This window comes from Strix aluco, chromosome 14 (assembly GCF_031877795.1).
Source record: "Strix aluco isolate bStrAlu1 chromosome 14, bStrAlu1.hap1, whole genome shotgun sequence".
Classification (NCBI taxonomy): Eukaryota; Metazoa; Chordata; class Aves; order Strigiformes; family Strigidae; genus Strix; species Strix aluco.
In genome coordinates, this window is record NC_133944.1 from 22,560,591 (window position 1) to 22,580,370 (window position 19,780).

Genomic DNA, 19,780 nt, shown 5'->3' on the forward strand with positions numbered 1-19,780 from the left:
CAGAAGGGTGGGAGGCTGATTGTGAGCTGGAGCCAGCCGTCCCACTCCCCAGAAGCTGCTAGGAAAATTCCCTAACTATTATATCAACCAATCTTTGTAGTATGACAATGTATTAATTTTGTCAATATATATATTAGTTCAGATTATACACTGTGATGTAATGAGGTAGTGGAATTTTACTGGAGACTTCAATATTGTTTGTGCTTAAGTAAAACTAACTAAAGGACAGCCTAGCCCTGGAAATAAGGACCTTGCTTCATGGAACCTTTCTCCATGAAAGATAAAGGATACCCCTTGGAAACCAAGATAAGGCCAGCATCCCAGCCCCTCTGACATGTCCCAGCGTTGTCTGGTGCCATAGGTCAGTAACTCCAGCAAGACTGACTCCAGGGACATCTGGATCAATAGACAAGCAGCAAGAATGCTGGAAAAATATTGTTGCTTTGCAAAGTTTTACTATGATTAGTAATAAATAATGTGGGTGTTAGTGATTAGTCAAGTCATGTTGTACCTGAAGGTTTGAAGGGTATAAGAAACCTGTAAAAAACCACATTTGGGGTGCCCAGTTTGGCTGGGACACCTCATGTGCAGGAATAAATATTTACCCTTGTAATTCTCTACTTTGCGTCCCAGCCTCTCTCCTCAGTCGGCACTGGCCAGCTGTGGATTTTTGTGACGCAGCACGGCCAGCCCAGCCCGCAGCTCTCCTGCCCCTGGGGAGGCTTTTCCCCCTCCTCCAGCAAAGCAGCCGTGCCGACCCCGGGAGCTGGCGAGCAGAGCTGGTGGCAGTGCCGGCCGCGGGTGCATAAGGAGGTCTTTATGAGCCGCCTGCGGTCTCTGCACAGCAGCTGCTTTGTGCAAGGGGCACTGGCACAGGCCAGCCAGACACTCACCTAAGAAGGCTTCTGTGTGCAGAGGGAAGGGTGTCCCGGGAGCAGCATGTCCCCAAAGGCCCTCGTCACCTTTTCACCCTCCAGCTGCTGGCAGCTCTCCCTGCGCAGGGGTCTGGCCGTGCTGGTGGTGGCATGGGGTGCCCAAGGACCATGGGGGGCTGCACATCTTTTGTTCTCCCTGCCGACCTTCCCTCAAAGTGGGAGCAGGGGAGCAGCTCGAGTGTTCAGCGAGCTGCGGAGCTGCAGCTTTGACTGCCCATGCATTCGGCTCCTGTCAGAGCTGTTGCAGAGGGAAGTCTCCTGGCCGCAGGGAAGCGCAGCCCCTGGGCACCATCCCCTGCTCACCTGGTGCCAGGGAGCCCCGCTGTGCTTTCCTGGCACCTGCCAAAGGGCTGGGGACAAGCCTTGGCTGTGCAGGATGTGCAGGACAGTGTGTTCAGCCCATCTCCCCGTCCTGCACTGGGTGGCCCCCAGGAACAGTGGTGCTGGGAGGGACATGGACACTGCATGATCCTGTGTGGGCTTGGCAGCTCTTCTGACACCCCGAGCTCTGCAAGGGGACCCTGCCGTGACCACAGCCCCCAGCTCTCCCCAGCAGCTTGTCCCAGGAGCACGGGGCTGCTCCCACACAGCAGGCATAGAGCAAGGAGGACACCCTTCCTACAGCCACTTTTCTTTTATTAGAGGTTACAAGATACAAGGAGCTGGCCCTGCACACCACATGCCGTCGGCTCGCTCTGCCGTGCCCCTCTGTGTGCCGTGCGGGCAGAGAGGAGGGGGGCTGGCAGAGGCAGGCACCCCCAGGCTGGTCCCCCCCTTGCCTGCAGGGTTTTCCTTGCAGCCTTTGCGACAGGCACCATTTCTGCAGCGGTGGCTTTGCCCTACCAGCCATGAGCAAGCATTACAGGAGAGGGACGTCTCCAATGGGACAAGAACTGCAACTGCTGAGCTGCAACCGCTCCATCACTCCCCAGGAGAGACCCTGGCTTGGCCCCACACCCACCTCCAAAGGGGATCAGAACTCATATGGGGACACAAAGACTGTGACCTTGAAGATGTGCTTGCCCAGGAGGACCTTGCGGGAGAACTCACTCATCTCCAGGTCCACCTCCAGTGTGACCGGCCCCGCCACAGGGCTGGTGAGCACCAGCTCTCCCATCTGCCGGTCAGAGCGCCGCACGGTGAAGACGCCCTGTCCCCGGCCGCCCATGATGGCGAAGCGTAGGCTGTCGCCCACGAAGCGGGTGGTGGACATCTTGAAGAGGACACGGGGCACGGTGCGGTTGGCCTGGAGCGGCAGGTAGTGGAAGGAGATGGAGGTGGCAGCCAGGCGACAGGCTCGGCTCTCCATGGGGCAGGGGTTCCTCTCACACTGGCTGCCAGGAGAGAAGGGGTACCACGGCTCAGCGCCGTGGTTTGACTCTCAAAGAGCTGCCCACATCCTTGCGAACAAGCCTAGCCCGTGCTGCAGGCAGCGTCTCCAGTCCCAGTGTCAGTCCTGTGGCAGAGCAACCCAAAGCAGCCACATCCGAGTGTGCGCAGCAGCAGATTTCTCTCCCATCCCTGCCTCTGCCAGGCAAATGCCTTGCAGGGATGCTGCTCTGAGACTGGGACTGGGGGTACCACAGTCCCAGCTGGAGGCCAGGGATGGAGCCAGGCTCAGATGTGCCTTCCACAGAGGAACTTGTCTGGAGCAGGGATGCTCCTCTGCTTCGGTGGCTTGTGGTTGGCCACAGTTTAGTCTCAAGAGCAGGACCAGGGGGGTTTTGCCTGCTGGATGGCAGATGACAGCACTGCATGGATGTGCAGTGGAGGGGAGATGGCGTCATTCCCCTCAGGCTGGGGCTGGGGTCCTGGATAAAGCCCATGTATTGGGGTGCTTCCACCTGCACCCCCAGCCACCGGCATCCTGAGACCATCAGAGAGCATGCTGAGCCCACCCAGTCACCCCACATGGCAGTTTGCTACCAGCGCTGGCTGCCACGCTCCCTGCTGCCCCCGGGGTGACGTGATATGGTCCCCAGGGCACCGTAGGACCCGTCACCTGGGGGACAGAGCTTGACACAGCCCAAGCCATGCGCAGTACTCACAAGGCAGAGGTCTTGACGTAGCTGGTGTTGTGGCGTGGTGGGGGGCACTTGGGGCGCACGCAGCGGTGGCCCCCAAAGGTGTTGATGCAGAGGTCACCCTGGGTGCAGTTGTGCTGCTTCCCGGTGCACTCATTCACATCTGTGGCGGTGGCATGGGGTGAGCGGGGCCGTCCCCCCTGCTCCCCACCGCACCCCTGGTCCTGTGGGATGCTCCGTGCCCTGCACCCACCACTCTTACCCTCACAGGTGTTGCGGTCAGTTCGGAGCAGGTAGCCAGGGGGGCAGAGGCAACGGTAGGAGCCAGGGAGGTTGAGGCAGTCATGGAGGCAAAGCCGGGTCTGGGGGCTGGACTGGAAAAGCTGGCACTCATCCACGTCTGGGGGGACAGAGTGGGGCATGGCTGGGGGTCCTGTCACCGCTGAGCCTCAGTTTCCCCCCTCCCCACCATCCTCACCCCCCTTTTACCATGGCACACGCCGCTGGCTCGCATCTGGAAGCCAGCGTCGCAGCTGCAGCGCCGGGAACCTGCGCGGCCCTCGGCACAGCGGGGCTGGCGGCTGAAGGAGGCGTTGCTCAATGTCACCCAGTCTGCGGGGGGAAACAGGTGTCACTGCTGGGGTGGGGGGCACAGGGAGATGGGTGAGGGCTGAGGTCCCAGGGGACTGGCTGCCAAGGAAGCAGGAGATGGGTCCAGCATGGCTGGGTGCTGACCCCCTGAGCATCCCCATCCTCCGCAGCCCAAACCCAGGCACCTACAGGCATAGATGGGGCTCTGGCAGCTGGGGCCTGACCAGCCCCGTGGGCAGAGGCACGTGTAGCTCTGGTTGCCATCCACACAGGTCCCGCTGTTGGCACACGGATTGCTGGAACAGTCATCAATACCTAGGGAGAAGGAGCTCATGAACACCAGCTGGAGAGGCGCATCCTCACCCCATCCTGCTGCCCAGCCTCGGTGCCCATTGCTGCGGCCTCTGGGCTGCTCTCCCTGCAGCCAGGGGAGCAGGGCGATGGGACCCTGCGGCTTGGGGTGGTGCAGGAGCCCCCAGGCAGGGCTGAGCCCCCAACGCCCCAACCCTGCTCCACTTCACTTCTGCAGAAGGGCTGGGTGCCGCTCCACGTGCGGTCGTGCCGGCAGGTGCGTGTCTCCGAGCCCACCAGCCGGAAGCCGGCGTCGCAGACGAAGTGAACGTCGTGGCCCACCCGTGTGCTCCGGCCCAGCATCCGCCCATTCAGGGGCACCGCCAGCTGCGGACAGGTCTCTGCGGACAGACAGACACAGGTGAGGACAGACATCACCAGACTGGATCTGACCCCAGCCCCGGCGAGGAGCTGGAGGTCCCTTGCCCAGGCTGCTCGCTGGGGGTCTAGGGGTCCAAGGTGGCCCCGTGGGGGTGTCACCCCCACAGCAGTGACCCGGCCAGGGTTACCGTTGCGTTTGGTGGCCTGTCTCTGGAGGCGGCTCTGGAGGACAGAGAGCTGCTGCCGGAGACCACGCGTGCCCCGCAAGTGGGCAGCCTCCTGTGCCGCCAGTAGCTTCTGCATCTGCCGCACTGCGCTGAGCGCCTGCTGTGGGCTCAGGCACTCCTGGGGGGACACAAGGACATCCCTATCACCTGCTGGGCTCCCCCGCCACCCTACCGCAGCCCGTGGGGACCCTTCCAAGGGTCAGAGTTGGTTTGGATGCCCTGCCCTGGGCAGAGCCCTTTCCTCCCCATCCCAGTGCGGGGTCTACCCCTGCCTCCATATCTGCTCCAGCCTCAGCCCCTCTGCTCAGTCCTGCCCCGGCACTTGGATGCCGAGGAGCAGCTCGGATGCCCTGGGTGGGTTTAGCATCGTCTTGCTGCTGCAGGGGAAAAGCCCCACGACCCGTCCCTTCTGGCCCCGGGCAGCTCCGTGAGCACCGTAGCCATGCTGTACCCTCCCCTCCCCGGGGCAGTGCCAGGGTGCTGGGGTGTGAGAGGTGGGTGCTTAGAAGCCCCCAATCTGCAAGGGGGCTGGAGGGGAGGCACAAAGGTCCTTACCTGGGTGCTGCCAAGGGGCAGCTGCAGGATGCCCAGGGCCAGCCAGGCTGGCAGCGGGATGAGGAGCATCGTGCCGGGGCTGGCTCCGGCCACGCAGGCTGCAGGGACGAGACGCTGGTGGTCCGGTTCTGCCCCGCTCGCTCACAGCCGCGCTCCTGCGCTCGCCAGGATTTATCCGCAGCGCGTACCCGTGTGTTTGTTGGTTTTTCCCCTGGCTGAGACCGAGCAGTAGGAAAGTTTCCCCTTGGCACTGGCGCCAGCCTCTCCCTTCCCTTCCCTCTCTGCACATCAGAGGCTTTGGGGCCTTTCATGTCACAGGGCCAGCAGATGCTGGGGCCAGGCGGTGGCTGTCACAGTACCGGTGGTTCCAGGCTCCCCCCATGGCCAGCCACGGCTCCGGGGCTCCCCGGCATGCAGGCGTGCAGGATGAGGCTAATCCCGTGCATTTGCTAAGCGTGGGAAAGTCTCCCAGGAGAAGGGACGGCTTTGGCTTCAGCACTGGGGTCTGGCTCTCCGGTGGGGCTGGGGCTGCTGAGGAGGGCAGCCCAGCAGTGCCACGGAATCGCCGGCCTCGGCACGGCTTTGTTGGGGTGAGATCAGCCACAGCTGGAGTTTAGAGGGGAACCCCAGGGCTCTGCTGCAGCCTAGAGTTGGGGTGCAGGTTGGCATTACGGTCAGCATTAACATCAGGGTCAGCATTAGGCTTAGGGTTAGAGTTAGGGTTAGCATTCGGGTTAGGGTTGAGATTAGAAGTAGGACTAGGGTTGGGGTTAGCATTAGGGTTAGGGCTGGGGGTAGGGTTAACATTAGGGTTAGGGTTGAGATTAGAAGTAGGACTAGGGTTGGGGTTAGCATTAGGGTTAGGGTTGGGGTTAGAGCTGGGGTTAGCATTAGACTCACAGTTAGGGCTACGGTCAGGTTTAGGACTGGTGTTAGGACTGGTGCCGAGGGTTCAGGACCATATGAACAGGAGGGTTTGAATGAGGGTTGGGGTTGGCATTAGCATTAAGGCCAGGGTTCAGGCCAGGGTTAGGGTTAGGCTCAGGGCGAGGGAACTGAAGGCATTCAGAGCTGGATCTCCGCTGACATCCAGCTCAGCCCCGATAGCTGACAGGTAGGACACTCCTGCTCCCTCCTGCCCATGACAGCCCAGAGGAAGGGGCATGGCAGCATGTGTCTGTCCCCCAGACACCCCCAAGCAGGGATTTCTGAAGCCCACACATCTATCCTGTGCCAGCGGAGCACCCCCAGCTGCCCGGCATGGGTGCTGGGAGCCTTGCACTGGGGCAGAGCCATCAGGGTGCTACTGAGCCCCCCGAGCAGTCTGAGCTCCAGGACCCCTGCCCGACCCCGAGCTCCTGCTGAGATGTGCCCCCCCGAGCCCGGCATCTCTCCCACCGCCGGCCCCCCGGCCCTCACGTTCTCCCACTCCATAACCACGCTGCCCAGCTCGCCGGAGCGGGTATTTGGCTTCATGCCCGTGGCGGTGTGTGTTACCTCCCCGGCATGTTTAATTCATGGGGCAGGAGGAAGGCTGGCAGTGGGGGCCCCTGTAGTTGCCCCCAGCCCCTTGGCATCCAATCTCCCAGTGCCCCAAAGTGGGTGCAGTTGGGGATCCCCCGCTCCTGCCTGCCTTCCCCTCCTGACCCCGGCTCGGCGGCGGGGCTGGGGCAGAGCGTGGGGGGCTGACCCCGCTGTGGGGCATCCCAGCAGGGCTGCAGCCCGGGGCCCCGGGAGTTGTCTGCCGTGTTCGCGCCAGCGAGCAACTGTTTTGACAGAGCTATTACTCACCCGTCAAGCTTTTGTTCGAGCCGAGCAGCAGTGCCTGTCTGGAGTCCTGAATAGGAGCAAATCCTGCAACCAGACACACACACACACAAGCGCGCAGGAGCGCGCGGCTGAGCTCGCCCCGACGCCAGGGCTGCTGCGGGGTGGCTGGTCTCTCCTGAATCCTCCCTCCGGAGCCATGGGGGTCTGGTGTCCCCCCACCCCAGGCACCTGCATGAAGCTCTTGGTGCTGCTGGTTTGCAACCTCCTGGTGTGGAGGGTGGGTGAGACGGGGTCGCAGGCTCCGGAGAAGTTGTCCGTGCTGGCTCCGGGAGGTAATCAGGAGAGGGGCTGGGGGGCAGCTGGTTTGGGCAGGGGGGCGGGTGCACGCTGAGCACCATCCCCTGGGGCCAGGACAGGTGGGCAGGGTGAGGGGCACCCAGGGATGGCAACGGGGGTCTCGATGTGTGATGGTATGGAATGGGATGGGGCTGAGAGGGGGGGGCATGGGGCGATGGGACAGAGCTGGTGAGGGGATGGGGATGGGGGGGCTGAAGCTGGGCATGGGATGGAGCTGGGGGGGGTACTGGGGCTGGAACTAGTGATGGGATGGGGCTGGGGGGGGGGGGCTGGGGCTGGTGATGGGATGGGGCTGGTGATGGGGGCTAGTGATGGGTCGAGCCTGGCAGGGTCTGGGTGCTGGCAGAACAGAGGCAGGGGGAGGTGTGGGTACATTCCTGGCGGTCTCAGCCCACCCGTGCGAGACGGGGGCTCAGCAGGCTGGACCCCCCCCGGCCCCTGTCCCCTTTGTGCTCCCAGCCCAAAAGCGCTTTCTTCTCTCCCCTCGAGTCTCCATGGAGACCCGGGTGCCTTCCCCGTATCCCCGGCTGCGGCCGGACTGAAGGGAGGGCTGTGGGAGCGGCCGCAGACCCCCAAAGGGTCTGTCTGCAGCCAGGGATACGGGGAAGGCACTTACACCCCACAGCCCCCTTGGCCCTAGCCCCAGCCCCTGCTGCTCCCCCCCCAGCCCTCAGCATGAAGGAGACTTTCCTGGTGCTCTCACTGCACAACAAGCTGAGGAGCAAAGTGCAGCCCCCTGCCGCCAACATGCAGAAGCTGGTGAGCCCCCACATGGGTTGTCCCCCACCTTGAATATCCCATCCACTTCCCCCTCCATGCCCAGGGAGGGGGGCAGCCGTGGGGTATTCCGTGCCCCATGATGGCCCTCAGTGTCCCCTGATCACCCCACACCTGTGCACACCAAGGACAAGGCTGGTCCCTTGGGGTCCCCTGTGGGGTCCCACATGTCCTGTGATGGCCGTCGATGTCCCCTGATCACTGCACCCCTGCACACACCAAGAGCAAGGCTGGTCCCTTGGGGTCCCCTGTGGGGTCCCCCACATCCCATGATGACCGTGGATAGCTCCCAACCACCCCACAGCTGCACACACCAAGGGTCATGCTGGTTCCCTGAGGTGTCCCCCATGTCCTGTGATGGCCCTCGATGTCCCCTGATTACCCCACCCCTGCACACACCAAGGGCAGGGCTGATCCCCTGGGGTCCCTTGCAGCATCCCCCATGTCAGTCCTCTGATGTCCCCCAACCATGCCCTGGACTGACCCCTTTGGTGGTCCCCAAACACCCCCTGTCCTCAGCAGCCCCCACACCAGGGCTGACTCAGGGACCTGCGATGTCTTACGGTGCCGGCCGCGTCCCCGCAGGAGTGGAGCGAGGAGCTGGGGCGGCTGGCAGGGGCGCGGGCGGCCAGCTGCCTGGAGGGCCCCGCTCCGCCGCCGGCCCCGCAGCTGGGCTGGAGCGAGGCCCTGCTGCCGGTGGGCACCGGGGGCTTCGGGGCCGTGCTGGAGCGCTGGTTCGCCGAGGGCCGACACTATGACTATGGGACGGGACGCTGTGCCGGGAATGCCACCTGCCGCCATTACACCCAGGTAGGCATGGGGGGCACGGGGGGTTAGGTGGGGGACACGGGGGGCCCAGAGTGTGACACGCACTCTCTCGCAGCTGGTGTGGGCCACGGCGGGGCGGCTGGGCTGTGGCCGGCACCTCTGCACTGGCCGCCGTGGCCCCAGCGAGGCCTTCGCCTGCGCCTACTCCCCGGGGTAAGGGGCTGCTGGGGGCGGGGCCTGAGCGGGAAGGGGCGGGGCCTCGGCGTGGGGGGCGGGGCATCAATGGGACCTGGGGTGCGGTGGGCGGGGCCTCCACGGGGGTGTGTCCGGATGGGTGTGTGGGCTGGCCTATGGGGAAGCCTGGTGAGGGGGTGGGGGCGGGCCCTTGGGCTGGTGGGGGGGTGGGGTTTGGGACTGTGGGCGTGGCCTTTTGTGCTGGTAGTGGGTGGGGCTGGGCGCTGTGGGTGGGGCTGTAGCGGGGTGTGGGCGTGGCTGGGGAATATGGGCGTGGTTATGGTGCAGAAGTGGGCGTGGTTGGGCTGTGTGGGCGGGGCCTCGCCCCTGGAAGGGGTGTGGCTTGGCTGTCTGGGCGGGGCACAGCGGGGCCGCTGCCTCCAGCTGCCTGCGGCGACAGGGGCAACTGGGAGGTGGCGGGGACGCCCGTCCTGCCCTACAAGCAGGGGCCCTGGTGCTCCCTCTGCACCGCCGGCCTCTCCGGCTGCTTCAAGTCCTGGGACCACAGCGGCGGGCTCTGCGGTGAGTCCCCACGGTCCCCCCGGCCCCCACGGGGCCCTCGGCCACGCCGCAGCCCTCGACGCCCAACGCCGCCTCTCTGCTGTGCCCAGAGGTGCCCAGGAACCCCTGTCGCATGAGCTGCAGGAACAGCGGGCGCCTCGACATGAGCAGCTGCCAGTGTGCCTGTCCCCCCGGCTACACGGGCAGGTACTGCCAAGGTGAGAGGGGCACCCGCACCGCCCCTGCCTCCGGAGAGGCACACGCGTGGCCGGTGCGACGCACGCCCGCTGCGGCGTGGGCAGCTCAGTGCAGCGCCCCGATGCCCAGCGTGAGCTCAGCGGGGGCAGGCTGGGAGCCCCCCCCACCAGCTGACGCCACGCCTCGCCCCCAGTGAGGTGCAGCGGGCAGTGCCTCCATGGGAAATTCAGGAAGGAGGAGTGCTCCTGCCTCTGCGACGTGGGCTACGGCGGAGCCGAGTGCGGCAGTGAGTCTGTGCTGCTTCGGGTGGCAGCAGGGATCTGCAGGCAGGGACCCCCGGAGCAGGGCTAAGGGTCCGCCGGCAGGCCCAGCTCTGCCGGCACGAGGACCCACCCGCACCTGCCTGTGCCCCCAGCGAAGATTCGATTCCCTTTCCACGCCTGCGATGTGAGGATAGACGGTGACTGCTTCATGGTGTCCCCCGAGGCTGACACCTACTACGGAGCCAAAATAAAGTGCCAGGTGAGCCACTGGGATGCTCTGGGCATCCCTTTGCAGCTGAAAAATGCCACCCGTGCTCACAGCCCATCTTTCTGCTGCCTGGTGTGGGTCTGGACCACGTGTTTTGGGGCTGACTCACTCCCTTCCCCGCAGGAGAAAGGGGCGATGCTGGCTCAGATCGGAAACCAGAAGGTCCAGGACATCCTGGCTTTCTACCTCAGCCGCTTGGAGACTGGTAACAGGGTGACGGACACCGATTTTGAGACGGGGAACTTCTGGATTGGTGAGTGATGGTGGTGGGCAGGGTACGGGGTGCCCGAGGTGGTGCCGGGTGGATGTGCCACCCCGCCTCATGCCCCCCCAGGTCTCACCTACAAGACATCCAAGGCTGCCTTCCGCTGGGATGTGGGCGAGCCGTCCTCCTTCACCAGCTTCGCTTTCGGGCAGCCAGACAACCAGGGGTAAGTGCCCGCTGGATCCAGAGGACACCAACCTCTGTGTGGTGTCACTGCTGTGCCACCGCGCTGGCCGGCTTCACCACCCTCCCGCTGGGCCACAGGTTTGGGAACTGCGTGGAGATGCAAGCGTCGGCTGCCTTCAACTGGAACGACCAGCGCTGCAAGACCCGAAACCGGTACATCTGCCAGTTCGGTGAGTGAGCACCGGGAGACCTCCCACACCTTCCTGGGGGTGCCAAGCCCTGGGGGTGCCGACCCTGGGCTCTGCTGGCCCTGCGCCTTGCTGCCAGCCCTGCCCAGACCCCTGGGTGCGGGGGGGCACTGACTCTCTGCATGCTGTCGCAGCCCAGGAGCACATCTCCCTGTGGCAGCGGGACCCCTGAGCTGGCAGCCCCGGGCAGCGGCCAGCGCTGGCTGCTGTACCAAGCCCATGGCTCTGGAGGACCCCGGTGCTGTGCCAAGCCTGGACCATGGCTCGGGAGGACCCCTCACGGCTATCCCGCGCAGGGGACGGGGCACTGAGGGGACCCATGGCGCTGGGACCTGATGAGAAGGACGTGTGCTCTCCATCAGCATCCATGAGACAGCATCTTCTTCTGCCCCTCATGCTGCAACAGCCCCCAGGGCAGGGAGATGCCCCCGCAACAGCCAGGTCCAACAGCATCCTCCTGCTAAATTGGCATCCGGGCTGTGTCCAGACCATGGTCCTGATGCGATGAGGGGCCAAGGGGGGCTTCTGGGGGGCACAGACCTTGTCATGGCCCAGGGTGAGGGCTGGGCTCAGCTCCAAGCCATTGTCCTGACCTGGGTGGGAACCCCCCAGCCTGGCACTGGGGTTTTCTCACCATCCCGGTCCTTCATCATCACCTGGTTCCTCATCATCTGCCGGGTGGTTAATAAATATCCTCTCTCCCTTGGGAAGAGCTGTTTGTCTCCTTTTCCTCCCCCAGACCCACCAGAGTCTCCCTCTGCCATGGTCTGCATCCTGCCTGCGCTGAGCGGTACCTCCGGCTCCATCCCTGGAGCGGATGCTGGGGTCAGAGGAGCTGGGACCAGCCTGGCTCCTGGCCGAGCTCCTGTCTCCCGCACCCTTGGGGATGTTTTGGAGGGGTGGCATTAGCCAAGAGCTGCTTCTTCCAGCCCCAGGACGGCTCCAAGCTGTGGCACCCCATGTGCTGGGCACAAGCCTGCGCCCCCAGCGCTGATGGGTGTCGGGGGGTGCCTCTGGAGGGGACACGCCAGGGAGTCACTCCCCTCGGTCACCCTCCTCCCTTCCCAACTGGGAGTGGGCTGGGGTGGAAAGTAAAATATCCCCAGCCAGGGCCCTGTGTGCTGGTTGTTTGTGCCCCCGCTCTGCGGAGGGAAGGCAAGGCTGGGCTCGCAGCTCCGGGGCCAGCTGGGCAAAGCCGGGATGCAACCGAGGCGTGGGCCAGGAGGGCAGGGTCCCACAGGTCCGAGGGGACTGGCGGCAGGAGCTGGAGGCAGGAGCCCGGGGAGGATGAGGATGGAGGATGAGGATGGAGGATGAGGATGGAGGATGAGGATGGAGGATGAGGATGGAGGATGGTCCAGCGCAGCCGCCACGTCCGTGCAGCTGCAGCCTCGAGGGCGGCAGAGGTGCAGGCAGGGACAGGCAGCGACGGGGCCATCAGGCAGCGCTGCGCCTGGGGAGGGGCGCGGGCGGGGCCGACACCCGCCCCTTCTCCCTCCGTCCCCCCCCGCATCGCCGCGGTGGTGCGGCCCGCGGTCCCCCCCTCCCCGGCCGGCGGTGGTAGGGCCCGGTGGCGGAGCGCTGGGGCCGGAGCGGGGCTGCGGGGGCTGCGGGGCCGGGGCCGCCGGGGCTGCGGGGGGATGACGCTCTTCGGCAGCGGGGACGCGGGCTGGAGATGTGAGTACCGACACGGATCCGGCCCTGCGGCCCCCCACCCCGCCGGGTGCCCCTCTTCCCGCAGCCCTCCCCCGGTAGATGCTCCGGTACCGGGATGCTTGCCCGGCACCGGCAGCCCAGCCCGGGCAGGGGTGCCCCCCCCCTGCAGCCAGCCTTCTGGTGCACGTACGTCCCCCCCACCCCGGGCAGGGCCGCCTCCCGGTGCTGGGATGCCTCCCGCCCCTTTGGACCAGTCCCTCCCCCTGGACACGCATGTCCTCCCGGTACCGAGCCGCCCCCCACCCCGGTACTGGGATACCTGGTCCTCCCCGTACCATCGCCCCTACGTCCGGGACATCCTCCCAGTACCGGGATGCCCCCATGCCGTTACCCCCAGGACAGGGATGTTCTCCCAGTACCGGGATGCCATTGCAGGGGAGGGAGCCCAGACGCAGGGCCGGTGGCCCCAGGGTGATGGAGCCCTGCTAGCCCGGGTCCCCTGCCCCAGCAGGACAGTCTCCTCGGTGCAGGTGGCCTGTGACAGGGTGCCTGACCATGGCTGGGGTCCCTGGCTGGGGTGCTGAGGGCTCCATCCCACTGGCAGGGAGGGGACCAGGTGTCTCTGCCGGGCGGGTGTGATGGACTGGAGGGAGGGGTGTCAGCAGTGGGCTCTGACCCTCAGCGGTGAGCTCGGCCGTCCGTGGGGGTGCTGGCTGCACCCACAGAAAATGGGTGCCAGCGTTACCTGGCACACACAAGGTGAGTGGAGCAGCTTTCCCAGCTCACCCCAAGATCAGAGCCAGCCCGCAGACTTCATCACACAAGGTGACAGCCTGGAAAGCAAACAAGTGCCTGTTTCCTTCCTCTCGGATCTTGGTCAGAAGCTCTCTCCTCCGCAGGGATGGAGGAACCTTGCTCCAGCAGATGCGGGGCTGGAGGGAACCCGTGGCCAGTGTCCACATTCCTGAGGAGGTCTAGACCTCTCCAATGAGCTGGTCTGTTCCCAGAGGGCTCGGGAAGCTCCAGCTCGGTGTTTCCCAGTGCAGTGGCATCCACAATGTCACCTGTGGGACAGCTGGTCACACTTACCATGGCCAAGAGAGACCGTGCAAGAGGGAGCCCTCAACATCTCACCCACAGGTTCTTACCCCAAGGGCCAGAGAGGTTTTGGAGCCCCCCAAAATTACAGAATTAAATATATGGAGATGTTATTAGAGCATTGCATCAATGGCTCTCAAATGTATACTCAGAAAATAGATTCGAGCCGGCTTTTATATGGCTGTTGGCTGTGAAATCCTGAAGAAGGGGTGAAGAGCATCGCCAGGGAGGTGTGACGTGGCATCACCAAGCTGTGTGTCTGGAGATGTCTCCACCCCACATCTCAGCATCGCAGGCATCTCGGCAGCCTTTGGGAGCACAGAGCAGCTGGGTGTGGGGCTTCCCCCATCCCTGGCACCCGTCCGTGGTGGGCAGCACTCACCGGTGTCCTGCTGGCCTGGGGCTCCCTGAAAAAATGGCCCAACCACCCAGCAGAAGTGATAGTGAAGGCAGTTCACCATGGTGGTGGGAAATGTCTCTGGGGGTTAATTACCCTCATCATCAGAGGTGCTATCTGCCACCCTAATTGGAGCCTGTCCAGCCTTGGCTGGACACGGGCTCCTGGGGATGGGGCACCCACAGGAAGGAGCTGCTGCAGGGACAGACAGAGCCACTCCATGTCCCGACACAACCCTGGGCTGCTGCTGCCCTTCTCCAAAAACTTAAATCAGCCTCGGGCTCATCCCGTGGACGCTCTGGAGTGGGACATCTCCAGCTGGGAGAGGAGCGTGGAGCCCCCGGGAAGCTGGTGCTGGAGATATGTCTGTGTGGGGCAGGGCCTTGGCATCCCTTTTCCATCCCACTGCTCATTCCCTTCCTCTCTCTCCCCTCAGATTTGGACATGGCCAGGGAACCCAAGCCGAGCCGGGCCCGGCTGGGCCAGAAGCGGCAGCACAGCAGCAGCCTGTACCAGTGAGTGCCGGCACGTGGGGCGGGAGCTGTGCCGGGGGGGACCCGGCTCAGGCTGGGGACTGTCCCATGCCTGGCTTTTCCTCCTCCCCCTTCTCTCCATTGCTCACCTCCCAACTATCCCAGCTACCTGCCCGCAGTGGTGGACATGGGTCCGTGCAATGTCCCTGCCCCATCTTAGTGGGGCCCTTGGAGCATCACCTGGCCGCACCGGTGGTGGCTGGAGGCCTTGCCAGGTCCCACCCGGGGTGGGTGTGGAGATCCCCCTTCCCCATCTGAAGGTGCCGGGAGAAGAGCAGAGCCCTGTGTTCTCCACGCCATGTCGATGTTGGTTGCAGTTCTGGCCTTTAAATGCTGTTCCTTGGGGGACAGGCACCCCTGCAGAGGCAAAGAGGGGTGACATTGGTCCTGATAGTGGCAGTAGATGATGGTGATGGTGGCACCGATGGTGACACAAAAGCAGGTCCCCATCCCTGCGTGCTTTTGGCTCTCCAGCTCAGCAGACGTGTGGTGAGGAGGGGATCGGAGCCGGCTCAGTCTGTCTCGTTAGAGAGCTTTTTTCGCACACCCTGATTGAACTAATTGCTCTGCCCGTTGCCATGGTGCTGGAGGGATGCAGCGCTGGCAGGGCAGGGACTGCCGGCCCCCTTGGGCCGCCGGAGCGTGGCAGATGACGCTTTTGCTCTTCCCGAGGGATGCTCTGGGCAAAGAGCTGAGCCGGGAAAGCCCTTGCTGTGTCCCTAGCTAGGTGCCAGACCCCAAGACCAGGTCTCCTGCGGAGCCACTGGTGCTTCCATGGTGGGAGGTGCCTGTGGCATCCCTGTCCCTCTCAGCAGTGGCTCCGGGCAACAGTAGCCATCGTTCCCTGTGCCCCGTGTGTGAGTTGGGACTCTCCTCTGGCTGCCCATTCCCCTCTTCCCCAAGGCAGGTTGTGACCTTCTTCCCTGGGTGGCAGGCAGGAGGTGGGGATGCAAAGGTCTCACCATGCCCATCACAGCGATGCAAACTTGGAAGGCAGCGAGGCTGGGCTAAAAGCTCCCAAAATGTCCCCAGGTGTAAAGAACAGGAGCAGGCGGGTCCTGGCACCCCAGGGCTGCCAGCTTGACCTTGCCAGGAAGGCTGGGACTTGCGGGCTGCACCCTGTGTGTATTATTCTTGAATAAGGCAGGGTGGCAACAGGGCTGGGGGTGCTTTTGCCCTGTGACGGGCTCTGAGCTGCCTTCTGGGCTGGGTAAGCCTGGCTCAGGCTTGGTGTCCCAGGCAGGGCAATCTGGGTTGCCCATTAGGCCCCACAGCAGACCTCCAGCTCTCCCCTAGCTCCAGAATCGGTCCCGCGATGACAGGCTCATCTGCAGCAAAATCTGGAGCCCTAGGGGACCTTGTCCTGGTCCCCCCATTCCTGGCAGCGTGCCTGGGGAAGGCTCCCTGCTCCCAGCAATGCTCTGAGCACGGCTTTGTCTCTCCTCGGGTTAGGCTTAATCCTACGCTCCCTGACTCTGCAAGAGCTGAAGCAGCAAAATGAGCTTCAGCATCTTTCCTCCTCCTCCTCCTCCTCCTCCTCCCCCCTGCTCCTAGTCCACAGCGCATGATTTATTACCGGCACGTCGGCTGCCCGCATTGGAGGCGATCCGTTGACAGATCGCTTCTTAATTTGGAGCCGAGCGAGCCAGCAGCGTGCGCGCAGAGCCAGGGACCATGAAATTTAACATCAGGGCGCTCTAAATGCAGCTTCCCAAGAGCAGAGCCTGCTGATGCTGCCCCGGGGGCTCTCTCCATCCCCCTCAACACCCTTGCTTGGCTCCAGGGCAAGCCCCTGCCAGGGCACAGCCACCTTCCCTGGCACGCTGCAGCTTGTGTGGTACCCTCCGGGATGCCTCCTGCTCCCCAGGGATGGGGACGGAGGCTGGGTGGGTGCCCTGCTGTGCCCAGCTGTGGCTGTTCCATGGCATCCATGGCCCCCCCAGAGCAGGTGACTTGTTCTCCTCTCTCCCCCTCCTGCAGCAGTAACTGCGAGCTGGACTACGATCTCTACAGGGACGACTTCCCGTACCGGTGAGCGCAACGTCCTGGGAGCAGGGTGGGCTGCGGATGCCTCTGCTGAAGGCAGAAAGCAGGGTGTCCCTGGGCATCCATCCCCTCGCCTCCAGGAGAGGCTCGGTGGCGTTGCCCACTTCAAGGGGCACGGGCAGCATGTGGGCTGGGCATTGCCCAGGTTGGGGGTCCTAATGGCTTTAAACTGCAACAGGGGAGGTTCAGACTGGACATGAGGAAAAAATGTTTCCCAGAAAGAGTGGTCAGACAGTGGAATAGGCTGCCCAGGGAGGGGGTGGAGTCACCATCCCTGGGTGTGTTTAAGGGTCGTTTGGATGAGCTGTGGGGGGATGTGGTGTAGGGGAGAACTTTGTAGAGTCGGGCTGAGGGTTGGACTCGATGATCCCGAGGGTCTTTTCCAACCTGAGTGATTCTGTGATTCTGTGTGATTCCTTCACTGCAGAGGGACCCTCAGAGATGCTGTCTTGGCTGGCAGGGGCTGCTGCTGCACCTCCGAGGTTGTGCTCATGCCACCGTGTTCTTGTGCCCTTGCAGGGTGTACGAGTACCAGAAGATCCCCCCCCTCATTAACCGCATCCCGGTCAAGGCCAGACGAACTCACGTGGGAGCAGGAGGCAAAAGCAGCCTGAGCCCCCAGCCCGGGGCGAGGAGCAGCACCAGCTCCACGGCAGGACGGACAAAGTGTAAGTGTGATGGGGCTGGGAGGAAGAGGAGGCTCGGCCCTGCATTTAGAGCGGTGCTGGTGCCCAAAGGTCCTGCTCGGTGCTGACCTCATTGCTACGAGTCCCCAGCTCCAGTAGATGCAGCATGGCCTGTGCTAGGCTGGTGGCTGTCCCCTGGACCCGTCCCTGTTCCCCAGGGATGCCCGGAGGGGAGGATGCTCCGGCAGGACAGTGTGTTCCCCCTGGCTCCAGGCAGGCTGTAGGGCAGGGGGGGATCCTCACAGCTCCTCTCCCCGCAGTGCGGGCCGAAGAGCTGCACTCCATCAAGGGTGAGCTGAGCCAGATCAAGGCGCAGGTGGACAGTCTGCTGGAGAGCCTGGACCGCATGGACCAGCGGAGAGAGCGTCTCGCAGGTGAGGGGACGGGCAGCCTGCGGGTGCGTGCGAGCCTGGACCCCGATGCGGGTGTAAGGGATCCCTCCCTGTGTGCCCAGGAGGGAGCTGGGCATCCAGAGCTGGGCAAACTCCCTGCGTCCTCCCCCCTCCCCGGGCTGGCAGGGCAGAGTCTGGCCCTTTGACGCAAGGGGACCCTGCAAGGACAGGGCTGATGTTTGCACGGGTACCCCAAATTTCTGCTGTCTCTGTCCTTGTAGGCTCCAAGGAGAGCGAGAAGAAGAGGGTAGAGACGGGGGCAGAGTCGCCGTCCCCAGCAGGAGAGGGTTCACGGGAGCCGCGGGGGAAGGAGGGGACGGGATCTGACGGGCACAGCGACCTGCGCAACATCGACAGCGCCGAGGAGAGCACAGACACGGAGGAGACGGTAAGAGGAGGGCCAGATCCTGCATCGGGCTCTCTGCTTTCCTAAAATTCATCCCTGCTTGATGCCTGTGTGGGTCCTGGTGGGGGATGCCACTCCATCAGGGTCCCCCGAGCCATCCCGGCTATGTGCCAGTGCCTCCAGGACAGCCCCGAGCACCCTGCAGCAAACCCCTGGGTGTTCATTATTCCAGCAGCACAGGCTGCAAAAAAACCCCTCAGAGTAGAAATACCCTTTATCAAAGCTGCTGCTCCCTCAGCCTCATCCCCAGCTGGGTGCGGGACCCCAGGATGTCCCCGTGCCAGGCAGGGCGCTGGGTTTGATCCTGCTGCCCAGGCACGTCAGAGGACGGACACGCTGTGCGCTTCTCCTTGCAGGTGAAAAACCACATGTCGGACCCTGAGGGGAGCCAGTAGACGGACTGGGATGCCGTGGCCTTCCTGCGTGGCCAGCCCTTCCCGTCTTGTGTTCGTATTTCTATTGAGGCTTTCAGCTAGTGCCACGCAGGACGCGAGGTGCCTGCCCTTGGCACGGCCATCCCCTGCCGCTGCCGCCGGCAGCCCCGCGTCCCACCCCTGTGAGATGCCGGCCAGCCGTGGCGAGAGAAGTTTTTGTGTTCGAGTGTGCTTGTTTTCTTTTTCCTCCTGTTTTCAGACCTAGGGGTAAGCAGACATGGCCGGGGGAGGCAGGGGAGAAGCAAAAAAAAAGGACCGTATCCCAAAGGAGCATCCCAAATCCCAGCTGCCTTGCGTGCAGGGTGCTGTGGGGCACTGAGAAAGCACCCTGGGGCTCCCAGGCCCCACGGCACAGGTCGGTCGCATCCCAACCTCCCGTGCCCTGCAAGCCGACCCGCTGCCACCAGGCTTCAGCCCCACCCCAGGAATTGGTTCAGCAGGTGCAGGTACAGCCCGGGAAGGCTTTCGGAGCTGCTCAGCATCCCACCATGATGCCATGGGAAGGAGGGACCACCCTGAGAAGCTCTGAGGGGCTTTCAGGGGATTTGGGGATGGAGGGGTGGTGCTGAGCCGGGCTCCGACTCCGGCTGCGGGGCTAGCAGAGGGACAGCGCAAACCCAATTGCTCCCCAGTCCCCCCTGCTCCCTGATGGGTTTCCTTACTGGTTCACTGCTGGCCGTTCTCGGCCACGGATCACGTTGGCGGTCAGCAGGACTCCCCTGAGCGGCTTTGCCCGGGCTCCTCGCCCGCGCCCGGGGGAAGTCGCGGTTCCCCCCCACCGTGCTCCCCAGCGTTGCATCTTGGTTCGGTGTCCCTCATTTCTAGGTTGTTCTTCTCTCGCTGGTAGGAACTTGTTCTGTATTTCTGATTTGCTCTGGTAAAAGAGTGTATTGTGTTGGAAAGAAAAATAATTTGTATTTCTTTTCTCTGGTTATTCTACTCCGATGCAGTTTTTGACCATCTGAAGCGCACGTGTACTTTTTGTACCCAACTTTGTGTGCTGCCTGACGCAGCCTTAGGCTCTGGGGATTTTCGAGGATGCTGCCTTCCCCACAGCTCAATCCAGAGGCAGAAGGAGCACAGCTCTGCCCCATTTCTCAATGGAAACATTAATCACTGCCTTTACCCAGAACACTCCCTACCAGCGCAGCACGGTACAGCTGGGCAGAGAGGACCTGCTCCTCTCCAGCCCCAGGAATGACCAAACCCCAAGGCAGCACCCAGCTCCCTCCACACCCCTCCAGGAAGGACAGTGGGAGCAAAGGGGGGTGACCCCGATGCCTGGCAGCCACTCACCCCAAACGCATCCATCCACCTCTGCCCGCAGCTGGCAGAGGGCTCAGCAGAGCTCCA

General features: G+C 63.5%; 3 protein-coding genes across 3 annotated transcripts; 2 read left to right on the forward strand and 1 right to left on the reverse strand.

Annotated features, from left to right (window-relative positions):
* Positions 1-1,908: 1,908 nt before the first annotated feature.
* Positions 1,909-5,073, reverse strand: LOC141929809 (fibulin-7-like). The gene is made up of 8 exons (XM_074839748.1): positions 5,005-5,073; positions 4,411-4,567; positions 4,072-4,242; positions 3,740-3,865; positions 3,449-3,571; positions 3,222-3,359; positions 2,984-3,122; positions 1,909-2,269 (listed from the first exon to the last, which is right to left on the reverse strand). Exons 1-8 carry the CDS (start codon positions 5,071-5,073, stop codon positions 1,909-1,911), a joined length of 1,284 nt encoding a protein of 427 aa, XP_074695849.1.
* A 1,909-nt stretch (positions 5,074-6,982) lies between these two features.
* Positions 6,983-11,209, forward strand: LOC141929808 (C-type lectin domain family 18 member B-like). The gene is made up of 12 exons (XM_074839747.1): positions 6,983-7,106; positions 7,799-7,890; positions 8,494-8,718; positions 8,792-8,889; positions 9,311-9,432; positions 9,522-9,629; positions 9,803-9,895; positions 10,025-10,131; positions 10,264-10,393; positions 10,475-10,568; positions 10,640-10,761; positions 10,914-11,209. Exons 1-12 carry the CDS (start codon positions 7,007-7,009, stop codon positions 10,949-10,951), a joined length of 1,329 nt encoding a protein of 442 aa, XP_074695848.1. The 5' UTR covers positions 6,983-7,006; the 3' UTR covers positions 10,952-11,209.
* Positions 11,210-12,375: 1,166 nt separating this feature from the next.
* Positions 12,376-19,361, forward strand: LOC141929819 (RNA-binding Raly-like protein). The gene is made up of 7 exons (XM_074839762.1): positions 12,376-12,456; positions 14,367-14,445; positions 16,444-16,494; positions 17,029-17,177; positions 17,456-17,569; positions 17,809-17,975; positions 18,350-19,361. Exons 1-7 carry the CDS (start codon positions 12,420-12,422, stop codon positions 18,386-18,388), a joined length of 636 nt encoding a protein of 211 aa, XP_074695863.1. The 5' UTR covers positions 12,376-12,419; the 3' UTR covers positions 18,389-19,361.
* The last annotated feature ends 419 nt before the right edge of the window (positions 19,362-19,780 follow it).

Excerpts from the sequence above, each read along its gene's own strand:
- LOC141929809 (XM_074839748.1), bottom strand. The coding sequence starts at position 5,073 with ATGCTCCTCATCCCGCTGCCAGCCTGGCTGGCCCTGGGCATCCTGCAG. Across the intron at positions 3,866-4,071 it reads CACCCAGCCCTTCTGCAGAA|GTATTGATGACTGTTCCAGC; the intron begins GTGAAGTGGAGC and ends CCTTCTCCCTAG. Across the intron at positions 3,360-3,448 it reads AGCCAGCGGCGTGTGCCATG|ACGTGGATGAGTGCCAGCTT; the intron begins GTAAAAGGGGGG and ends CTGTCCCCCCAG.
- LOC141929819 (XM_074839762.1), top strand. The coding sequence starts at position 12,420 with ATGACGCTCTTCGGCAGCGGGGACGCGGGCTGGAGAT. Across the intron at positions 14,446-16,443 it reads CACAGCAGCAGCCTGTACCA|CAGTAACTGCGAGCTGGACT; the intron begins GTGAGTGCCGGC and ends CCCCTCCTGCAG. Across the intron at positions 17,570-17,808 it reads GCGGAGAGAGCGTCTCGCAG|GCTCCAAGGAGAGCGAGAAG; the intron begins GTGAGGGGACGG and ends CTGTCCTTGTAG.
- LOC141929808 (XM_074839747.1), top strand. The coding sequence starts at position 7,007 with ATGAAGCTCTTGGTGCTGCTGGTTTGCAACCTCCTGGTGTGGAGGGTG. Across the intron at positions 7,107-7,798 it reads GTCCGTGCTGGCTCCGGGAG|CCCTCAGCATGAAGGAGACT; the intron begins GTAATCAGGAGA and ends CTCCCCCCCCAG. Across the intron at positions 10,394-10,474 it reads GACGGGGAACTTCTGGATTG|GTCTCACCTACAAGACATCC; the intron begins GTGAGTGATGGT and ends ATGCCCCCCCAG.